The 22,594-nt window shown below is 38.5% G+C and overlaps 1 protein-coding gene across 1 annotated transcript in view; it reads left to right on the top strand.

Annotated features, from left to right (window-relative positions):
• TOMM70 (translocase of outer mitochondrial membrane 70) overlaps positions 1-22,319 on the top strand; it is a 32,454-nt gene extending 10,135 nt beyond the window's left edge. The window contains exons 2-12 of the mRNA XM_067546152.1: positions 1,843-2,016; positions 3,404-3,530; positions 7,035-7,144; positions 9,103-9,251; positions 10,615-10,822; positions 12,425-12,559; positions 13,488-13,595; positions 14,270-14,386; positions 15,005-15,102; positions 15,758-15,880; positions 18,436-22,319. Of these exons, the coding sequence (XP_067402253.1) occupies positions 1,843-2,016; positions 3,404-3,530; positions 7,035-7,144; positions 9,103-9,251; positions 10,615-10,822; positions 12,425-12,559; positions 13,488-13,595; positions 14,270-14,386; positions 15,005-15,102; positions 15,758-15,880; positions 18,436-18,589 (1,503 nt within the window). The 3' untranslated portion in view covers positions 18,590-22,319. The remainder of the gene's footprint in view (positions 1-1,842; positions 2,017-3,403; positions 3,531-7,034; positions 7,145-9,102; positions 9,252-10,614; positions 10,823-12,424; positions 12,560-13,487; positions 13,596-14,269; positions 14,387-15,004; positions 15,103-15,757; positions 15,881-18,435) is intronic.
• The last annotated feature ends 275 nt before the right edge of the window (positions 22,320-22,594 follow it).

The raw sequence follows: 22,594 nt of genomic DNA, 5'->3' as shown, positions 1-22,594 counted from the left end.
TAAATTTCAAACTAACCAAATGTGTGATCGTTTTGATATGAATATATAGAATTATTTTTTTTACTCTAGCAGAAACACATGTATGCATGTACCTATAATTAAACATACACAAAGGTATATCAAAACAGGGCTATGCTGGGACTTAAATCCACCTTTTTAAAAAAAAATCAGGAAATTCAAAGTTCTGTTCCTTACAGTATGAGGGTAAATTAAGGTAATTTATCAAAGTATCTCAAACTTTTTTCCCTATATCCCTAGCCAGAAGGAGGGTTTTTTAATAAATAAGTTGATAGTCTTTGTGTCTTGACCTATGTTTCTGATTTCACTTATTAATCATTGTGCTCTATCAATTTGAGATGTAGTCCATTTAAAAAAAGTTCAGAGTAGCATCAGGTGCTACAGTTGTCCCAAGGTCTCCATGCCCGTTTTTGCAGTTTTACAAATATTTTTTCCATTACTAAAAATGTTTTCCTATTGGTGTGAAAGATGCACGCAAACAACAAGAGGAACTGACTAGCTTAGACTTTGGCCCATGCATTAAAATGAAAGAAGTTTTTCATTTTAGCATATTAAAATAATCTAACGCCATGTCTACATTGTGGGCACTACAGCGGCATAGTTATGGCGCTGTCGCTACTCCATTGTAACTCTATACTGTAGACACAGACTATAGCAACGGAAGGGGTTTTTCTGCTGTTTTAGGAACTCCACCTCCACATTCAACAGTAGTTAGGTTGATAGAAGCATTCTTCCATCAACATAGCTGTGTCTACTCCAGGGATTAGGTTGGCATAGCTATGGTGCTCAGGGCTGTTGATTTTTCACACCACTGAACACTGTTGCTCTGTTGGCCTAAGTTTAAGTGCAGACCACATCTAAGTGTTAGATGTAAAAACAGTGGTGAGGGGAGGAAGTCAGAAGTATGGGTGGTTGATGCTGTCCTTTTAACTGCAACAAATTCTGGGCAGACTTCTATCTGGCACATGTGATCTGAGACTGAAAACAAAGACAGGCCTCCACCTCAGACTCTTTGTGAACATGGAATGTCAAGTACAACTTACTCTGTACTTTGGAGAGATCACATACCTAATTGGCTATGTGGTGTTCTCCCAAAATGTGTGCTGCTCAACAGGCAGAGTAGAGCGAGAAGAGGAATATAGTAAGGAAGCAGGCCATTTTGGGAGGGCATCTCTCTTTCTTCTGTCATAAACAGCAGAGGGTAGGTTGGATGAACAGGATTCTTGATGCTCCCAAGGGGTTAGTAGCGTGTTCTGTGTGCAGAAAGCAATTAAACTTTGCTTTTCTAAACAGGTTGTGCGTCTCCTGATCATTAGGACTTTTCACAGCATATACCTTGTCAACATGTGTTTCATGTGGCACTGATTCAGCACAGGTGAATGAAATGTATGCACTTTAGTAAGGGACTTGAGCTGTTGTGAGACTTTTCTGGTTTTTCACATTGGTGCTATCATTTAAACCACAGGAAATAGGTTTTACAAATCAATCTCTGTGGTTTTTCTGTAGCTCACCAATCATGTGGACTCCAAAAACAAACAAACAAAAAAAACCAACAACCACCAAAAATCTCTCGCTTTATAAAGAACAAATGTCCTGTTTGTTGATAATGTGTCACTGAATCTATTTAGGAGCTGTTGTACCATCTTGTACACTTGCAAAAGATAACTATGTTTTGCCCTGCTTGAAAACCATGAAGGAGGATTTTCAGATTACACATTTGGGAGTCAGGCCCCACATGTATTTATTACTCACTGTGGAGCTCTTTCTGTTTGTACTCTGCTGGCGAAGTGTGGCTGACCAGTCACTTCCTTTTTTCTTTTTCAGAGCCCTCTTGATAGAGCCCAAGCGGCAAAGAACAAAGGCAACAAGTATTTTAAAGCAGGAAAATATGAGCAAGCCATTCAGTGCTACACTGAGGCCATCAGTTTATGCCCCCCTGAGAAAAACTTTGACCTGTCTACTTTCTACCAGAACAGAGCTGCTGCATATGAACAACTGGTATGAAACTTCAGCTTTAAAGTGTGGTTGTACTCAGAAAAGTGCCATTTCTTTTTCCTCTGGCCTCCCCAGCTCCAACATGTGCAAGAATGGTGCTGTCTTCCTTCTTGCATGTAGAAAGCAGAATCCATCACCTGTAACTTCAGTATTCGCTAGCACCCCCTCCGTTCCTTCCACCCATTCATAGACTTGTAGACTTTTAAGGCCAGGAGGGACCATCACGATCATCTAACCTGACTTGCACATCGTAGACCACAGAACCTCACCCATCCACTCCTGTAACAGACCCATAACCTCTGTCTGAGTGAAGTTCTCAAATCATGAGTTAAAGACTTAGAGAATCCACTATTTAATTTAGTTTAAACCAGCAAGTGACCCGTGACCCGTGCTGCAAAGGAAGACAAAAAAATCCAGGATCTCTGCCAATCTGACCTGGGGGGAAATTCCTTCCCGACCCCAAATATTCAAGTTCTAATTAAAAGTTAATTTCCATTGACTTGTTCTAGTCTGTCCTATGGGCCTTGTGTCTGTCTTCCTAGTCCTGCTGCTTAAGAACTGGCTTCGTATATGTTAATATGAGTTTTGTATTTTAAAGTACCAGGTAGAGACATGGGCTACAAAAGTCTAAACTTGACTTGAAAACTGAGTGAATTTGGTGTGAAAGTAAAGAGACGGGTAAAGAGGAGGAATAAATATGGGGTTTTTTCCCTAACATTTCTTGTTTGGCACTGTAATAATAAAGGAGTTTCATTTGAGAAACACTTTTATAAACAGTTCTACTCCAGTGACTGGTTATAGATGAGTTACCTTTTTTCTAATTATTTTAAAGCACCAGTGTTGTTTTAATACTGATTTTGCAGTGGAAAAGATGAGACTGCATTCAGGGGTTCTCATGTTTTATAATGTAGACGACACCTTAACAGAGATTCTTGAGGACCACATCTACTCCTGTATGCTATTGCATAATATCCCTGTGAAGTAACTCCTTCAAAAAGTTAATCTCATGTATGCTTTTGCGCTTGATTTCATCTTTCCCTCCCATCTGTTGCATTCCGATGTTCTAATCCTTCACTCCCTTGCAGATGCTTTGCTACTATTTCATTGTTTTCTCTGTGTGTGTTGCCCAGCTGCCTGGTTCCCTTCTTCCCTGGAAATTCATTTCCCATCTCCTTTGTCCTCTTGTTAGTGGTTCCCACAGCTTCTGATCCTAGGTAACTAATTGAAAAACCTGCAGAAGTAGCTGGAAACCAGGAGGAGGAATCGGCATCATGAGAATTACAGCTACAAGCACTTGGCTGGGGCTCTGAAATTGAGAGAAATTAGCTATTATTATAATGCTCTTTGAGTGAGTAGTACCTTTTTAACTAGGCTGTTCTTATACCTGCAGCAAAAATGGAAAGAGGTGGCACAAGATTGCACAAAGGCAGTTGAGCTTAATCCTAAATATGTGAAAGCTCTCTTCAGACGTGCAAAGGCGCATGAGAAACTAGATAATAAGAAGGAATGTTTAGAAGGTGGGTACTCTTCTGTGTATGTACTTGAGATGAAGTTAATAAGTTAATATTTGTTAAGAGAGTAAAACTTTGGTGCACATGATAGAATTCTTGGGTGCTTGGTTCTGTTTCTGTAAATGTGGTGGAATAGACAGTAATTCCTTTAAAACTATTAATTAAACTATTTATTAATTCAAAGCTACTACAAGTAAATTTTTTCTTCAATTAAGTTTCTCTAACCTTTGGCGCGTCTTTCAATCTATGAACAATTAATTGGTTTAGGTCTGAGAAATTAGTTCTTACTGCAGCTGTTTATTATGTTCATGTTCAGTAAACATGCTATGCTTTAAAGCAAGTTTCAGCTAAATAATAGTCGTAGTTTCATGCTCTAACAAAAGTATGTTCCTTCCCAGTCCATTCTGGAGGAGCAGAATTAGCCTAGAAACCAAGATTCTTTTTGGGGGGTGGGAGAGAAGTTCATTATAATGGTGGGGAAAACATCCCAAAAATGGCTGTTAAATTCCCTTAATCCTATGGTGTTGTGTTCAAAGGGACACCAACTTAAAACATCACTCTTATGTCTATTATTACCTATAACAGCTAAGATTACAAGAAAAGGAAATAGGAAAAATTTGTTTTTTATTCAAGGCCTCTGCCTCAAAAACCTATTGAGAACCCCAATCCTTTCTGTTGGGGTAAGGTTTAAGACATTACGGAGGAGGAGGTTAACACTGTACAGATTCACCCTGGATCTAGCAGATATTCTGTAACATACTTCTGTTGATTTCATATCTCTGATTATTTCTGCATCCCTCTGAAAAGGCTATATTCACAGCCACCTCTTTGGTATACTGCTTGGAATATGCTGGCATATATAATGTTGTCTAAGTAGTTGCAGCCAGTGTCCTTTGTATAAGTTTATTTGGCAAATGAAGTTGCCCTTCCACACTGGATAGTGTTAAGAGCATTTTCCAGAACTCCCACCTCATTGTAAGCAGAATTTCAGGTTGCCCTCCGTTTCATATGAGAGGCAAGTCTGCTATCACCCTATAAGTGAGAATACAGTGTTAATTGTCTTCCTCCCTGCCATTTAATCAAACCACAATATAAATTGGCAAGTGATTTGAAAATGTATTTCCTGAAACTACCATTTCATTAATTGGCAATATTTCAAGTTGCCCCTTTAACACCGTAACTTAAGTCACATCTGCATGTCATTCTTACTGATATGTCATCATGAAAAATGAAATTGGTCTCAGTTGTACTGATGTTCATTACCAAAGAGGGGATGAAAAACAATGCTATAAATGTCTTGGTGGCTGTAATGGGGAAATAATCGGTTTCATTAGAGGCTTCTTAAGACAAGGAAAAGAGGACCTTCAGTTGTTTGGCATCTCATTCAATGAAGAAAGCGACATTCTATTACATAGAAATTACTATAAAAGTAATGGGTTAATGGAGGATGCTTTTCTTGTAGCCATGCAGGATTACAGAAACTACAGTAAGAAAGGCAAGGATGAAAAGCTTGGTTTTTACTAGAGGAGTCAAATTGACCCCTACATTTGAAATAGAAGTCCTGTTCATCGCAAATTAATAACCTTGCATGCTGACTCAGTGGCAATGATTTTCCTGGCTTGTGCTGGTTTGTGGTAGGTCTCTTTCCAAGATTTTGCTGTGTTCCCCCTCACTTTGTTTCCCAGCTCTTGAGGAACTGAGAGAAAAGATGATTTTTATGTATGATTTGTAACTGTAATACATGCAGGGCAGCATTGGAACAGTGATTCTCTCCTGTCACACTGCTCTTTAGTGTTGAGGAAGCGCCATCCACGGCTGTGATATAACATGGACTTAACACTGGCAGGGAGTTAGCACAGTAGTGGGGTTTCCTTTTAATCTTGCTGTGACCCATCCATGCCTAGGGTAGCCACCTGAAAATGCCAAGGTCAGGGCAGGCTGAAGAAGGAGAGCAGATTCTCCCAGCACAGGTGGGCGACACTGAAGTCAGACTTCCCAACCAGCCACAAACAGTGCTTCTGATTCCCCGCACTGGTTATCAAGAAGCCAAAATAAAAACATACACAGCCCCCTTTACTGCATCTCAGTCTCTGCCTTCCAATCAGCCACTAGGTCCAGTAAAGATACCAGTTATTTAAAACTCTATGCTCTTTACCAAAAAGGTTTCTCCCGAAGGGTCAGCCACAGTACCAGATCAAAATAAGTTTGGATCTTACCCAAAATACCATGGTGGCAGCCAATCCTAACTAAAACTAAAGGTTTATTATAAAAAGAAAAGAAACAAACTATAAGAGAAGTGTTAAAGGATTAAAGCAATCAGATACATACAATTGATTTGAAAATCCATATATATCAGGTTTCTAGAGGAATTGTGGAGTTTGCAGGCTTGTATAGTCCCTCTGGTATACATCCAGTACCTGGATGGGTTTCAGTCCTTTGTTTCACAGCTTCAGTTCAGCTGTAGATGATTGATCCAGAGGTAGACGGTAGACTGAAGACAGACTAAAGACAAAATGGATGTGAGACAGCTGCCTTTTATGTCCTTTGGGCTTTGCCATGCTGCTTGTGGAAATTTACAGGAATAAAATGGAGTCCAGAGTCACATGAGTAAATCCTGGTGACTCATCAGGTATATCCCTGGCTTCTCACCCTGGGCCCCTTGTACCTGTGAATTTCTTAATGGACCATTAAGCAGGCTGTTGCTGCAGCCATCCTGTCTGGGGTGTTGTCCAGACACAGCACGATTTGAAATACAGATATATCAACTATATCCATAACTTCCATTACACATATAACACATGAACATAAACATCATCATCTTACTAAGCACATTATAGCCTTTCTAACAGTACCTGACATGGCATATCTCACATGAGTTATTATGATTTTGACACATTGATGTTAAACGACATAATAAATGCCCTCCCTCCTCTTCCCCAATCCAGCCAGCGTGACACTTGCTTCTTACACAGGCATAGATGAGGGCTGTGCAATTGGAGTTGGGCATGTGAAGAACACCAGTCAGACTGGGAAGGTGTAGGATACAGGGCTGGAAAGGATAGAAACTTGAAGAGGTAGAAAATTAGAGATCTCAATTAGCAACAAGAGGCCTAGTCACCAAATAGGAATTCCACATTAGCACTTGTTTCTGTGAACATAGCAGATAACGTCCCAGATAAGCTGCAAAGTGTGGACCTTGTTCATATGAACAATGGAAGTTTAAACCTCTAGATGCGATAGTTTCAATCTGTTTGGCTGTAGATGCACCAAAATGACTTACATCCATCTTCATTAAAGTTCTTTGCAACAAGGAGACATAGCCTCATGTTTTTTAAAAACAACTTCATATTCCAGAGACCGTAGCAAATTTCACATGAAGACTTTCAGCCTATGAAATGGGTGATTTTGTTTCCTCGGTAATGACTCATTACGATAGCTGTTTGTGTAGCACTTTAAAGACTATTGCATTGGTAATTACTAATAATGCTGCTTTTGTGTTGTTTTTCCCAGATGTCACTGCAGTCTGTATTTTAGAAGGTTTCCAAAACCAGCAAAGCATGTTGTTAGCTGATAAAGTTCTTAAACTCCTTGGAAAAGAAAAGGCCAAAGAGAAATATCAGGTATAACTGTAATATACATTTTAAAGGTTCTGCTTCTATCTGTTACGTTGTTTGGATGACAAAAGCACTGATGATGGTTCAGATTCTATGTCAATGATTATTAATTAGCTACTGTTTTAACCAGCTAAAATATAAAAATTGAAATAAACTCTGTCTTTCTGAGCTGCTATTTTACTGATGCTGTTCTCCACTGAGCTTTGTTGTACGCTTTTATAAAAAAGCCTGTAAGGGGGAAAGAATGCTTTTTTAACTTCCAGAATATATCTTTTTACACCTTGTGGATTTGAGCAAAACAGTTTGGTTGTTTAATCTCAGACAGTAACCCTTTCAATTCAGCCTGATTTTTTATTATGCATGGCAATGCCCCTGACTAAGCTGGTGTGGAGTCTTGATCAGGGCTTTAAAAGAATTAAGGCATGATGGGAACTACTTTAGAGGCTGTCAGTAAGTGTCACCACAGGCCATTTTTTCTACTGCTGTTCTATCAGCCAAATGTGCAGTTACATAGGAGGCGATCAGTTTAATTATGGTTCTCATCAAGTTAGGCAAGGCAGTCAACGGTAACTGGAAAGATGAAGAGTGGTTGTGATCAATTATTTTGTTCTGGATATAATAATGGACTTAAAAGGACATTGGAAAGGTATTTCTTACATGTTTATACTTGATTTTTTTTAATAAACACAGAAAGTTAGAAACTGAAATCTTTCCATATAGCCAGGGCAAAATAAGGGGAAAGAGATGGGTCAAGGAAGATTTTTTGTTTTTAAAGGATGAATAAATGATAGTTTGTTTAAAGACAGAGAAAGAGTTGCATGAGGAAAAGGAATGTTGTGGGAAGTATGGCTTAGAGTAAGTAAGTATTAGAGTACAGGACACTGTGTCAGGAGATCTGTGATCGGTTCTCAGCTCTACCACAGATTTCCTGAATGACCTTGGGCTAGCCACTTATTCTTGGCTTCTCTTCCCCATCTGTAATTTCGGGGTAGTAATATCTCAGAGAGATGTTGTGAGTGTAACTGTATTCATTATTATATGTATTAATGGTTTTGAGACGTTTAGATACAAACTGTGGAACCATGTCTGTAGCCAGGAACAAGGGAGTCTGGGAGATGGGGTGGAGGGCCTAGGTAGAAGAATAAAGACACATTTAAGCTGAATTGCATATTTTGTGGTTTGTTTCATTGTTAAATACTGGATGAAAGACAGGTGTCTGTGATTTATTTTGATTAAAGGTTTGGATTTTCTAAGAGCTTTTGCAACTGGGAAGCCAAGATAATAGATAATGTAGTCCAGAGCTGTTTGAAATAGACAAAACTATATTGGAAGCTAATGAGGACTTGGGAAATTAAGGAGAGTGCATTCAAATTGTTATATCAGGAAAGAAGGAATTGTAACTCTTATGTATTATCTTCGTTTTGAACAAGATATTCTGTACTACTATATAAAAGAGCTCACCCCTGGTAATTGTCAGATCAAAGGTGAAATGAGTGATGTGTGAGCAGAGCACTAAGCAGAGTGAGGACATTTTCTAGCATGAGAGAACCTCCAGCACAGGGATCAACAAACTTCACTTGAGGGAGGGATAGAGAGGAGATGGATGTCTATCCAAATTTTTTAAGAGCAAGCAGAATTGAGGGGATTCCCCATTTCCTACCTTATGAGAAAATATCCGGTTTCTTCCTTCATTTAATCTTTGCTTTTGTTTTCCCTTTTGATGATGAAATGTGTCTGCCTTTATAAGGCAGAGTATTATAGCATATGAATACTGATCCCAACCCTTCTGCCTATTAACAGTCTTACAAGAAATACTCAGTGCAAAAATATAATCATTCACCCTCAACAGGAATGGAATAGTCAAGAATGGATTTTTTTTCAGTAGCAAAACCCATCCATATCCTCATTGACCACCTGATCCCAGTATTTAATACACGAATGTTACATTTTTTGTCCCATTTCAGAACCGCGAGCCATTGATGCCCTCACCCCAGTTCATCAAATCTTACTTCAGCTCTTTCACAGATGACATCATCTCCCAACCTCTGCTTAAGGGTGAGAAATCTGATGAAGATAAAGACAAGGAGGGGGAGGCTTCAGAAGTTAAAGAAAAGTGAGTGTGGGAATTGCTGGTAAAGCTTGTTGCAGTCTCAAATACTCTGCGCTCTTTTATGTGTATATTATATAATGTAGTGTTAGAGTAGGAAACTTTATAGTAGTAAATGTACCTTCAAAATAGGATTTTTATTTTAAAGCAAAATAAAATTTTAGTTAGATCTGACATGTTAGTTCCAAACTTTGGGAAGCTTTGATTCCACCTTAAATACCAGCTCTCTCAGCATTTTATTTCAGAAGAGAATAGCAATAATGGTATGGGTAGCTGGCTCAGTGGGAAGAGACACTGACCATCAATAGCGCTGCAGTAAAGTTTGATGGATAGGAGGAAGTGGATAGCTGCAACAATGCTGTTGGAAGAACGGAGACTTTGGATTGAAGGAGTGTTTTCTTTCCTTCCTTTGGCGCTATCTGTAATAATGCTGGGGGGAAGAGATGGGGTAAGAGTGTGTGGTACAAACTGTAGCACCTTTCATAGCAGCAGCTTTGAACGAAAACAGTAGAGGCCGAAAAGCTGATGTTTTAAAAAAGATAATAAACACCATCTGATACTGCTCAGAATGTTAATATCTAAAACCTAACTAGACAGAATGCTTGTTTACAAAAAAATAACCAAATACTGAGCACTTTTGCATATTGAATGTGATGAGGGTTCTTGCTTACTTTATGACTTTGCAGTAGGGCTATTGTTGGATATTGTCTTCACTCTCAGTATGGAAACCTATTGCAAGTGCATTATGAGCTTAGTTGGATTTTTTCCTTATGTGAAAATGCTTTGATTCAAAGGCACACAGTTGAGCACATACCATTGTGTAAAGTATTATTCTTTCCACCAAACCCTTTTCAAAATGTAAAATTTGATGTGTTAATTTAGCTGGGGTTTTAAAAATGTTAAAAGTTAAGAAGTGCTACTTCTAATATTTATTTCTCAATTTATATCCTTTACCTACTCTTCCAGGTTTCAGGCAAAGATTGTGGTTGCCCTGATGATATAAGCTTATGACTACATAATAGCTCCAGGGTCAGACAGAGTCCTAGTATAAGAGCTGTTGTGTTTTTGACGAAAGGTCATCCCGTGCCAAACCTGTCATTTCTAAAGAAGCAGATTTTGAGGGCTGAAGTAGATTCTCTTCCCCACTTTCCTCACACATATAACTTGTATATTTTACTCCAACTAGTTTGTTTACCATGGCCCTGATCCAGGAAACATTTTAAGCATGTTTGTAACTTTACTCATGGGTGCCAATATCTCTAATTGTTAGAGGGGATAGTGTAACAAACTTGCTATATACTGTGATCAAGAAATCTGAAATATTGCGAAACGTTCACGTTGACATTTTTTTACATCTTTTAACTTGCAGCTCTGGCTATTTAAAGGCGAAGCAATATATGGAAGAAGAAAACTATGATAAAATCATCAGTGAGAGCACAAAAGAAATTGACGTTAAAGGCAAATATATGGCAGAAGCTTTGCTACTGCGAGCCACTTTCTATCTGCTTATTGGCAATGCAAATGCTGCCAAACCAGATCTAGATCAGGTCATCAGTATGGAAGACGCTAATGTAAAGGTAAGAAATTTCAAAACAGCCAGATTTTACTTTGTGTGGCTTCTACTGAAAAAGCGTGAATGTTAAATGATATGTTTGCAACACAGTTACTGTTTTCAAATTCCCTGGCAATTTAATAGAAGATGTTTCACTTTTTTCAGCTCTTTGCCTAATTATTCCTGGTGTGTGCTTATCATCAGGGGGTGGATATTTTCATTGCAGTGTGACTGGCATGCTTCAGGGTATGACTATGCTGCACGCTTTTTTCAGTGGCTTGTAGAGTACATATTCAGGTAGTCTCCCAAGTATGGGTATAAACAGCAGTGTTCAAGGTGAGTAGAGTAAAGACACGGCTGAAGGGTGTGGATATATATCTGAGTACATACTTTTTACACAGCTCTTTACTTGCCCAAGCTGTGCCTCCCCATCTACACTGCAATTTTTAGCAGTGTAGATGTCCCACTGCTGAAGCCCTTCCCCACTGCAGGTAAAGACTCCAGCAGTGGGGAAAGGCTCTGCATGCTCCCTGTTTCTGAAGCCCTTCCCTATTGCGATGAAAGGCTTCGGCTGTGGGGAGCTGCTGAAGCCTTTCCCTCTTTGCCTCGCCCCTTTGCCTCTCCCCTGCCAGAACCTTTCGCTGAATGCTTCAGTGTGGATGCAGCTTGCTTTTCACTGCCATTTGTAGCTCCAGGTACACTAGTTGCCACTGCCAGTTGGGTGGAGTGTAGCCTAAGAAAGCCAAGTATTGATTAGTTCTACAGTAGTTTGGAAGATTTCCCCCTCCACACCCCCCCACCCACCCCACCACCACATGTGTTAATACCGCATGGGGAGTAACTTATGAAATGGTCATGTTGGGCTGTCTCTCATAAAGGCAGATTGTGGTTCTCTGATACGGCCCGAAAATGTTCAGTGCCACATCTTATCTGTATTTGTGGTACCTTCGTTTCTTTGTAAACTATAGGAGACATTAAATTATAAAGACATAAAAAATAATTGACATGATTGTTACATATGAGAAGAAAAAGATGACCTTTAAATAGGAAGCTCAGGCTGGTAAATCCCTAATATCCTATGCAGAATGACTAAGGGAGAGAATATCCATTTAGAAAATAAAGAAGAAACAAGAAGGGTTTGCCTGTGCTGAGTGATGAAAATTAGAGAACAGATAGGATTTGAAGTCAGTCAGTAAGGTAAGGTACCTGTTAGGAGTGAATGTCTTATTTCATGAGTGAGACAGTAACTCAAATAGCTTTGCACACTAACCTGCTATAAAAATGGCCATTGTTGTTTTTGGAGGATACATCCCTTACGCTTACAATCACATCAAAAAGTAAACTTAAGTCATGGAGGAAGCATTGGTTGACTTGGTATGAAATGACCCTTGCACTTAATTGTATTAATGCTTTTGTATTATGTATTGTATGCTTCATGAATTAACTCTATGCAACACAATTTAGTCCTGCTTAGAATGAATGAAAAATAAATTTCTGTTTTGTCATGGGAGAAACCAATTAAATGAAAATTTGTCTATTAACATTATTGTAACTAAAAATCTTAAGACCAACAAGAGAAATAGCAATGTCTAATATTTACAAATAAAAAATTTTAAACTTTTTATAGCTCCGTGCTAATGCCCTCATCAAACGAGGTAGTATGTATATGCAACAGCAACAACCTATGCTCTCCACTCAAGATTTTAACATGGCTGCTGATATTGATCCTCAGAATGCAGATGTTTACCACCACAGAGGACAGGTAAGAGCTGTATTGTGCAGAGTTATGCCTAATTCTTTTAAGTTTAATTATTTGATTAGTTTGAACTAAGGGAAAAATACAGAACAAGGATCAATAAACTGTTATGCGCATTTGATATAATGCATGGCAAAAACTTTGAACTCTAACAATAATAAGCTTACAACCATAACATTAAATCTACTAGAAAAAGAATGAAATAAGTGCATATGTATATGGTGATAGCTAAATACATAGGCAAAACTCACGAAAACTAAATGGTTCTGTTCACGAGTTAGATAGCATTTTGTTCGTTTAATTCAGAATGTGGATCTGAACTGTTAAAATAATTTAGCATTGTTTACCTTGATCGTGCTAAACAAAATAATCCACTTGTTTGTAATTTACGAGAGGAATGAAACTTCTGTGCAAGTTGACTTGACTTAGAAAACAAGAGGAATGCCTGGCGAATGAAAAGGTAGATTTTGAACGTGGCTAATTTTATTTTAGAAGATATTTTAAAACACAGTTTAGAGAACTAAGATTATATTGTTAACCTACAGATAATCCATTAGTATTATCTGTACAGTACAGTATAGTATCTGTACTATACAGTATATTGCACAGAGCATGTGCAACATGCAAACCCATAAAATCTGTGCCAAAAGATTGATGCAAACAACTTGAATCAGAAATAAGAAAAAGGAGGTGCAGACCTGTAGATTGTGTACTTATATTTTGAACACTGCTGGTTGTGAATCCAAGTTCAATTTCTTTGACTGCTGTTTGGTACCTTGAGTGGCAGGAACTTTCCCGAAGATCGTTCAGGATTTATGTTGTAAGACTGAACAAACAACCTCTTCGTATCACTAACTAGTACAAAATAGAAGTCCTGCTTAAACGTATAAAACACAGATTAAATGCAGAATTAGGATTAATTCTCTCTTCTTAGCTAAAAATCCTACTTGACCAAGTTGAAGAGGCTGTGGAAGATTTTGATGAATGTATTCGTTTACGACCGGATTCTGCCTTGGCACAAGCACAGAAGTGTTTTGCATTGGTAAGTATTTTCTTATCATTTCAACTTGTGCAAATTATGATGTTTTGGTTTCCTATTTTCATTTTAAATGAATTGAAAAATGATGCATCAAAATATCTTGCTATCCCTTGATATCAAGTTCAAGAACTAATACAGCAAACTTTTTCTTTTTCCTGGGTGGATTGTTCATTTGGCTAATTCTTATCAGTGTTTCTGTATTTGGGCAAGTAGCTCATATATTACCATATCAATACTTTTAAAAGTAGCCAGTTATTAACATCTTGTAACAAAGCAATGCACATTTTTCTCATTAATCTCATCAAATGCAACTGTTCTTTACTAATGCAACTGGAAAAAACAAGGCTGTCTTCTGTAAGGGGAAAGTATCTATTTCAAGCAAGTGGAGTACTCCATCCATATTAGAGACTTTGCAGGAGAGAGAGTCCCATAATGGGAGTAGGAAGGGATCCAAACCTGCTAGTGACTACCATGCCTCTTCATCTTTCCTAAGGTCCATGCTAAGTGCGGCCAACTCCTACAGACACTGACTTGGCAGAATGTAGGCGCACGTGCCACTTCATATAATTGGTTTGTGACTGTATTAGATTTTGTTTAAATCTCTCTCTCAGGGGGTCTGATTTCCTGACCTGGCTACTTATTTTGTTTTCTTATGTTTTTACTCTGTTCTTTAATAGTATCGCCAAGCCTACACTGGAAATAATCCGTTACAAGTTCAGGCAGCCATGAAAGGTTTTGAGGATGTCATTAAAACATTTCCTAAGTGTGCTGAAGGCTATGCACTGTATGCTCAGGTATGTTTGATCTTATCTCTGTGAGAAACTAATGCTGTTTTACTCAGCTAAACACAACGTTCCCTAAGCAAGTAGAATTTGGCATAGCTGTATTAAGTACACTCGTTTATATGGTTTCCATTGTAAGAAAGTATGACAGGAGTGAATAGTCAGCTGACTTTCAGTCATCTGAATGCAATCACTGGTGCTCTGACTTCAGATGAGTAATGCAGGTGGGAACCAGTGTAGATTTCCTATTACGTTTGTGTGTTTTCAGCAGCAGAAGTTACTGAAGAGAAGAATGTTTAAGGATCACTATCAACCTGTGACTTGTGCTTACTGGTTTATTGTTTTTAACATGCAGTATAATTAGAATAATCATTGTGGATCTGCCATTGTGATCACTAATTTGTGTAGTTAAAGTTCTACAGCATGTTTCTAAAAGGGCTGATGAACCAAAAGACCAAAAACAGTGATTTTTGGAAATTAACAATGGTGAAAACTTGTGCAAGTGCCTGCCCAGATCTGTGACGAGAGATCCAAGTTGGGAGGGGAGGGCGCCGACACAGTTATAAGTCGTTCTGAATTCACTCAGTGTGTTGGTTATTCTTTTTTTAAAAAGTATCTCTTTTCACGCAGGCATTAACAGATCAACAGCAATTTGGTAAGGCTGATGAAATGTATGATAAATGTATTGACCTTGAGCCAGACAATGCCACTACATATGTTCATAAAGGGTATGTATTTTTGAGTCACTGTTGTCCCTCTCTTACAATTAAGGGACTGTCTGCATTTCTGAATAAATCCCTGTTTTCAGGCCTCATCGCCTGGTTACATATATTTGCCTTAATATTGCAAAGCAAGGCTAATAGCTCTTCCTCTAAAAATACTTGAGTAATTTCAAAGTTATAAAAATAGAATTATAATTTGCTTTTATCAACTAAAATGTAAATCAAACTGAAATTTCAGTATGTTTTCACTAGCATGCATTCCGAAAGGCATATCTACTTGATATCAATGTAAGAATGTTAATTTACAAATCTTAAAACTTCTTTTCCCTGTAGATAAACACTCTAAACTGTAGTTTTGTGTTCCAAATTTTCATGTTAACAAAAACAATTTGTGGCTGATCCTCCTAATGGAAAGAGTTATATACACTTGATATACAAGATAATTTTTCTTTGTTGTCTTTAAACTGCTGACAGTCTGTTATTTAAAAGACTTTTGAAAATGTCTTCATTTCATGTATCAAGTGAAAATTATTGCCCATCCTGCATAAGGAACTTAACTATGCTTTATTATATGGGACAGTTACTTTCCCTAAGATGGGCAGGATTGTATGTGGAATATATAGAAATAAGTCTGGTCTGTAATTGGTATGTGTTTTTGCAGTTTACTTCAACTTCAGTGGAAGCAGGATCTAGACAAAGGCTTGGAGCTCATAAGCAAGGCCATTGAAATTGATAACAAATGTGATTTTGCGTATGAAACCATGGGAACGATTGAAGTTCAAAGGTAACGTTTTAAAACAGAACACTTTCATTTGCAGAGACTAAAGATTTCAAGTTACCTTTGGAATTATAGTAATCCAGTAGGTTTCTCCATCACACTTGAAAACTTCTTTGTATTGGAGAGGAGCTGTGAACAGTGGGAAGCTGTGGGACAGGACCCAAGAGTCCTGACTTGCCTAATGTAAAGTTTGGGGAAAACTCTCCTCCCTGGCATTTCACCATCTAGTGGCCCCATGAACTCCCCCAGTTCACAGGAGTTTGTGCTAATGAGAGATAAGAATAGAGTCTGGAGCAACCCTTTTCTCCACTGAACACTTCTGTAATTGATACAGTGCAGTTTTCTTGCACTGCATTCAAGGAATTGCTTTCCATTCATGGTTCAGTCTTTAACACTGCCATGTTGAGTGTGGGTGTAGCAAGTTAAATACAATAGCCATCTTTTGTACAATTTTTGGTGGGCTGCTAAACCTCAGCTGATCTAGTTGATACGATTTTGTCAATTAGGATGTAGTAATGTGGTGACGAAAGTTGTTGTTTCTGAATAAATAACCTCTCCACACTCCTTGGTATGACCGTCAAAATATCCACACCTAAACCTATAAAAAGCAAAAAAAAAGATTGCCTTGATTAGTGAACTAAATACTCATCTACATGTCACTTCTTGCTCCTTAAACTAATTTCACATCCATGACTATTAGGCATTCCCTGTGTATCTGTTAAACCACAGTTCTACAAGTAATATCTCTTGATGAGAGAGGACTCCTTAGTCCATGCTCTTTTTACCAAGAATCTCGAGCAGACGAGGCTCCAGATACCCTTGCCTTGACTCACTCTTCTTATAGGTTTACCTCTCTGGGGCCATTTGCATGAAATTCCAAAATAGTCTAACTAAAGAAGTCTAATTAAAAACTGAGCAATTAGATTGAAACAGCTTGCAGAATATCTAGTCATAAACTTAGAAGCTAAGTCAGATACTCATGGTACCCCTTTTGGTTATGTTTCAGTGAAGAGTCACTTTCTCCCTTCTGACCAAATGTATCAGTCTCATCCTCTGCCCCCCCCCCCTTTTTTTTTTCTTCTGCCTTCCCCTTTAAGCCTTGTCTAAGAATCGGTGTGTCTTAGTGGTAAGGACACTGTACTGAGACTCAGTTGATCTGTGTTCTAGTCCCAGCTGATCTATTGGCCTGCTAAGTGATCTTGGGCAAGTCACCAGCTGCTGTGCCTCAGTATCCCCATCTGTAAAATAGGGATGATACTGACCTCCTTTGTAAAGCTCTTTGAGATCTACTGATGGAAAGCGTTGTTTAAGAACTAGGTATTACAACTGTAAAAATGCATTACACTTGAAAACATTAACATGATGTGGAATTGTTTTGCTCTTCATATGGACAAGGACAGTTCGCTGGCAACTGGTTAGGACCTTTTACAGTATTTTACCTGTGACCCCTTCCTCCAGTTATTTGAGCTTGTATCCCCCTTGCAATTCATACAAGTTCACAAACTGACTTGGTAAAGACAAAAAAAATAGCACGTTGGAGTAAGTGTTTTGTGCAGTGTAGATTCTGACCACATCCATGACATGCCTGGGCATCATAAAAGCAGACAGTTGTATTTTTGCAGGGAATAATTTGCAAGCAGTTTTGTTCAGAATAATTAATCAGCATTACCTGAGTCACCATCTTGACTAGAAGGCCACTATTAAGCTACTTAATTACAAAACCAGTACATTTGTTTTATGGGGCAACTGAGCATAGATCATGGATTGAAAACTTCTCCATGGCATCTGTGTAATCTCTAAACTTTCCCCTTTTGGCATTTCATAGAGGACACTGAAAGATGTTCCTCCAGCTGTTGTAGTTGAGTAATAACAAGGCTAGTTAAATCTGCGCTGTCTTGCATCAATCGTGGAAAGATCTTGTCTGAAAACTTCCAAACATGACATGTAAGACATAGAATCATAGAGTTGGAAGGGACCTCAGGAGGTCATCTAGTCCAACCCCCTGCTCAGAGCAGGACTAACCTCAGCTAAATAATCCTAGTGAGGGTTTTGTCAAGTCGCAGCTTAAAAACCTCTAAAGATGGAGATTCCACCACCTCCCTAGGTAACCCATTCCAGTGCTTCACCACCCTCCTAATGAAAAACTTCTTCCTAATGTCCAACCTAGACCATCCCCCCCACCCCCCCGCAACTTGAGGTCGTTGCTCCTTGTTCTGTCATCTGCCACCACTGAGAACAGGCTAGCTCCATCCTCCCTGGAACCCCCTTTCAGGTAGTTAAAGGCTGCTATCAAATCCCCCCTCATTCTTCTCTTCTGTAGACTGAACAAGCCTAGTTCCTTCAGCCTCTCCTCATAAGTCTTGTGCTCCAGCCCCCTAATCATTTTTGTTGATGGTGATTCCCTCTCTGGGCACGTTATGCTATGTTGCCTTTGGTTACCATACTTGTTGCTGTGTTTCACTGGTGCAACATGTGTGGGTTGGTAAGCACTCTGGGATGAAAGATAGACACTAAATAACATTTTACATTTCTTAATTCGATGATAATCTGCTTTATTTCAGAGGCAATCTGAATAAAGCCATTGAAATGTTCAACAAAGCTATTAACCTGGCCAAATCTGAAATGGAGATGGCTCACCTCTACTCACTCTGTGATGCTGCCTATGCCCAGACAGAAGTTGCAAAGAAATATGGACTGAAACCGCCAACGTTGTAAAGAAACAATGGGGGGGAGGGAGAGAATGATCTTTAAAAGTAAAGTTGCCCACTTCAGTCTAGCCTTGAAGACACTGTTGCAAACTATGTTGAATGGTGGAATTTAGTTTTTTCCAGGTCGTGGTGTTGTCATTTGTTACATCTGTTAAATGTTTAGATGTTGTGGGAGTGGCTGTTCAAGGGAGTATGCTGTGCTGTGACTTGTTCCCTATGCAGAGGAAGTCTGCTAAGGGAAATAAAGTTGCAAGGAAACAAACAGGATATTTTTGGCCATGCAAATAAAAATGTTAATTTTTGGGTGATGTTGTGGGCGATCTTTGCTTTATCAAAATAGAATTTTACAGCATGTTTTCTGTTGATTTTATAGTTAATAATAGTGCTGTAAAATAGGTTTCTTTTATATGCAATTAATGCCTAAAGGTTGATTTTAGTTTTGCAAAAAACAAAACTTAATTTACAAAGCTATTTAATAGTAGGGATTTTTATAAGCTGATAGATGTGAAGAGAAATCCTGTAAATACATCCACGCATGCACAATCTTCCCTTACAACTTCTTCTACCCTCTGTATAACCACTTAGAAATGGTCCTTGGCAGCTATTAAGAATTTACTTTGGTAGTCCTTTCTCTCTCCCCAGAAAGCACTTGTGTACTGTGTATGAGAGCTATTTAAAAACGTTTCCCAGGTCAGACATAGGTTATGGTGAAAAGGAAAGGCCGTTTTCTTCTACAGTTGTCTTGACTCTAGTGCCAGTGGAAATCCTTTAAAAGTTTCCTTGTGCTTCTGAGAATCTTTCAAGAAACTGAACATACTGCTGATACTAGAACTGCCAAGGTATGGTTGTGTCTGAGTTTAAACTTGGGCCAGTTGAGACTTTTTGTAACAGATAATATAGTGTTTTAATTCTTTTTCTTAACAACTCTAGAAATTGATACATTTTTGTCCTTGTAATTCCCTATTACAGAATTGGATGAGACAATGAACAAAGCTTAGTCTGAACTGGCCAATAATGGATTTGGAATCTTAATTTTCTTGTTATTTAGAGCCCATATTTGCTAAAACTACAAATATTCTATACTAATAACACAATTGTGCAATGAACAGCACGTTCCTCCTGACAGACTTTTTCTTAACACTAGTATAAACAAAGTCTTCCTATGGTTATGAAGTGTAAAGGGGACTGTGTATGTGATGCTCTGGGTTGACTTATTACTCTTTGGAACCAAAGTCAGTTCATGATTGCCTCCCACTATTTTCATGTGATGTAGGGAGCTCCTAACATCTTGCCGATGCTTACCTTGCATCTCATCGAATTTCATACCCTTACTTTGGGTCTTATCTTCATCCCCAAAATATATGCAAATCTGTTTGTGCTGACTTTCTAATGTCATGTGACTTAAAGGAATGAGCTAAGCAAGTGCTAAACTATCAAGCACTAGCTGCTAGCTCTGACATCCAATGCAGCAAGCTGTATTTTTTCAGTTTCATTGTCTTTCCCCTCCCCTCCCAGCAATTTTTTTGAATAATGGGATGGAGGAGAGTCAGGTTGACATAGTGGCTTAATCCTGCCATTTACACACGATTCAGGAAGTCATCACTCCTGAAGCAGTGGTGTTGGTGTAAACTGAAAAATGTTTGAAGACACAAGCAATCTCAAATGACAGTGCATTAAAGAAAAGCATTGGAACTTCTTATGAAAATTTTAATCTGTTAATTGAGTACAAAAACCTGCCCAAACTCTCTGAAATTACTCCTAAGCTTGACTGTATCCTGTTCTCCAAAAGGGTTTTTATTCGCATGGCCTTATCTACATGGACAGTTATTTCCCCACCTCCTCTTCCTCCAAAAGATTAAGGGGAAAAAAAGCATGTGCTGCCTAATTCTAGCATTCCACATCACGGACTATTGCCTGTTCTTCAAATAGTTGAAGCTGCACTGAAAGATGCATTTGTCTGTAAATTTTTTTTGTAAATTACTTCTCATCTGTAAAGTCACCAAATAAATATTACATTCAGATATCTCACTTTTACATAATAAGGCCAAGTTTTGGTGGAAAATTACTTACCTAAGTCGAAGTTGTACAAATCTATAATCGTGTTTTGTGTGAATGAAGTTTCTGTGAAGCTAGGGGCAACTGATTTTAACTAATGAATATTCAAAACTCCCTTTTGTCTTCGCTCCTCTTTCTCCTCCAAAAAAGAGTGGAGGGGAAGGTAGAGAATAAACAACCCACCCTGTGACTCCTGTCATTTGCTAAGGCACAATGTTAAGAACTTTACATTAAAGGCCTTCCAGCACCATATTAGTGAGGACACTGAGCCATCTGCATTCAACTTAATGTGCAGTTTCTGCTCAGAATCCCAGTATTAGCACACGGTAGAGATGACCATTAAGCAGAAGGCTTGGCTCATGAGGATTGCCTTAAAGCAGGAATGTAGATCAGCTTTTAAAAATTCCTGTTTTCAATATTTGATTTAAAAAAAAAATCTAGGGAAAGTGAGCAATTTATACTGCAGCCCTCAATATCGGCCTGGGGTATCTGGTTCTGTGAGAAGCAGCTTCTCCACGTTTGCCATGCATCTTAATCCCGATCTTGTAAAATCCCTGCTATTCTTGTTCTTGGGCAAAGTGTCTTAGAGAAGCATGCCAAAGGGTTTGCAAGGTGCATAAATGCAGATTAGGAAGAGATCATGCTTCATTTGTGATTTAAAGCAGCAGGATTTTAATCCAGGTTTCCAAAGGTGAAAAACTAAGGCAGGAAATAAGCCTTCAAAAACTAAACTGTAACTAGTCAACAGCTGATCTGCATGTTATAGTGGAATGGTGAGGGAGAGCAGCTGAATCAATAACAATAGCTCTGCCTAGGCCCCCACCAATGCTGATACCAGCAGTCCTGCCTTCTGTCTAAACCCAATGGACAGGGCTGTTTTCTGTCATTTCTAAAAATACTTTTTCCTGGCAGCTGAATTTTGGGGAATATGCTGATGCTAACTGGTTGTTTTCTATATTTATAGAATACTGATGCATATGTATATAATAGTTCCTTAATAAAGTGCCTGTCACTCAGCACACAGTATGAGTGCCTGCTATAACTATTAAATAGCACAGGAATGGTTTTTTTTGTTAAATGTGAAAACCAAAAAAAGAAGTCACACTGATTTCCTTTTGACATGGCTGCATTGAGCCTTGTAAGAAGGTTGCTACCTGCTCACAATAGGGCTGTAGTTGAGAGTCAGCTATGACCATTTTGTGACCTCTGTCAAACTGAGAATTGTTATTCCAGTTTGGAATCTCTAGGGAAACTGTCCCTGCCTGTATGTGTATTTTTCTCTTCATCCTATCATCAGTTGCAGATTGCACTTTACATTTGCAAAACTAAGAATGTCAGGCTTTGCAGATTCCTGCTTTTTTAAATCCTCCAAAGGTGAAAAATAAACTTTAGTTTACACTGCCACATGGGAAGCTGGGGGAGGGGCGGGGACGAGGGAAAGAGAAACCTTATCCCACCTACTATTAGACACTAGTTTAAAAATAAAACTGAACTAGCTGATGTGTTTTATAAGTCATAGATCCTGACCTGGGGTACCATAATGCTGAGGGTGGCAGGCACCAATCTAAGATAGGAGAGGCTGGGAGCATGGCTCCTTGCAGAAATTTATATTAGACTCAAACTGGTACATTGTTTGCTAAATCTTTTATATTGTTCAATTAATAAATCTTAATTTCACCTTAGTGTGGTTTTAGAATTCTTATGTAGTGTGTATACTTGCATTTTTAATGTAAACGAGGTACTGAACCAACTTTCTTTTTTGTGTTGGAGAAACAAGCTGTTGTGATCGCTGGTAGAAGGGCCTGGTACAGTGCGGGCACAAGTATGGTGGAGTTTTTTGTTTTATTTTTTAAGAAGCTTATGTTAAACCCTGGAACTTGGAAACCTATCATCATAATAGAGTTGGTAGTAAAAAATACATCATTTTATTGCAATGGTATTGTAGTCACTTAAACTG

The sequence above is a fragment of the Emydura macquarii genome, unplaced genomic scaffold (genome assembly GCF_026122565.2).
Source record: "Emydura macquarii macquarii isolate MOO-44397 ecotype Brisbane River unplaced genomic scaffold, CSIRO-AGI_Emac_v2 contig_1119, whole genome shotgun sequence".
In the NCBI taxonomy this organism is placed as follows: domain Eukaryota; kingdom Metazoa; phylum Chordata; order Testudines; family Chelidae; genus Emydura; species Emydura macquarii.
Note: the sequence above shows the minus strand (reverse complement) of the source record. Positions and strands in the feature narration are given on the sequence as shown.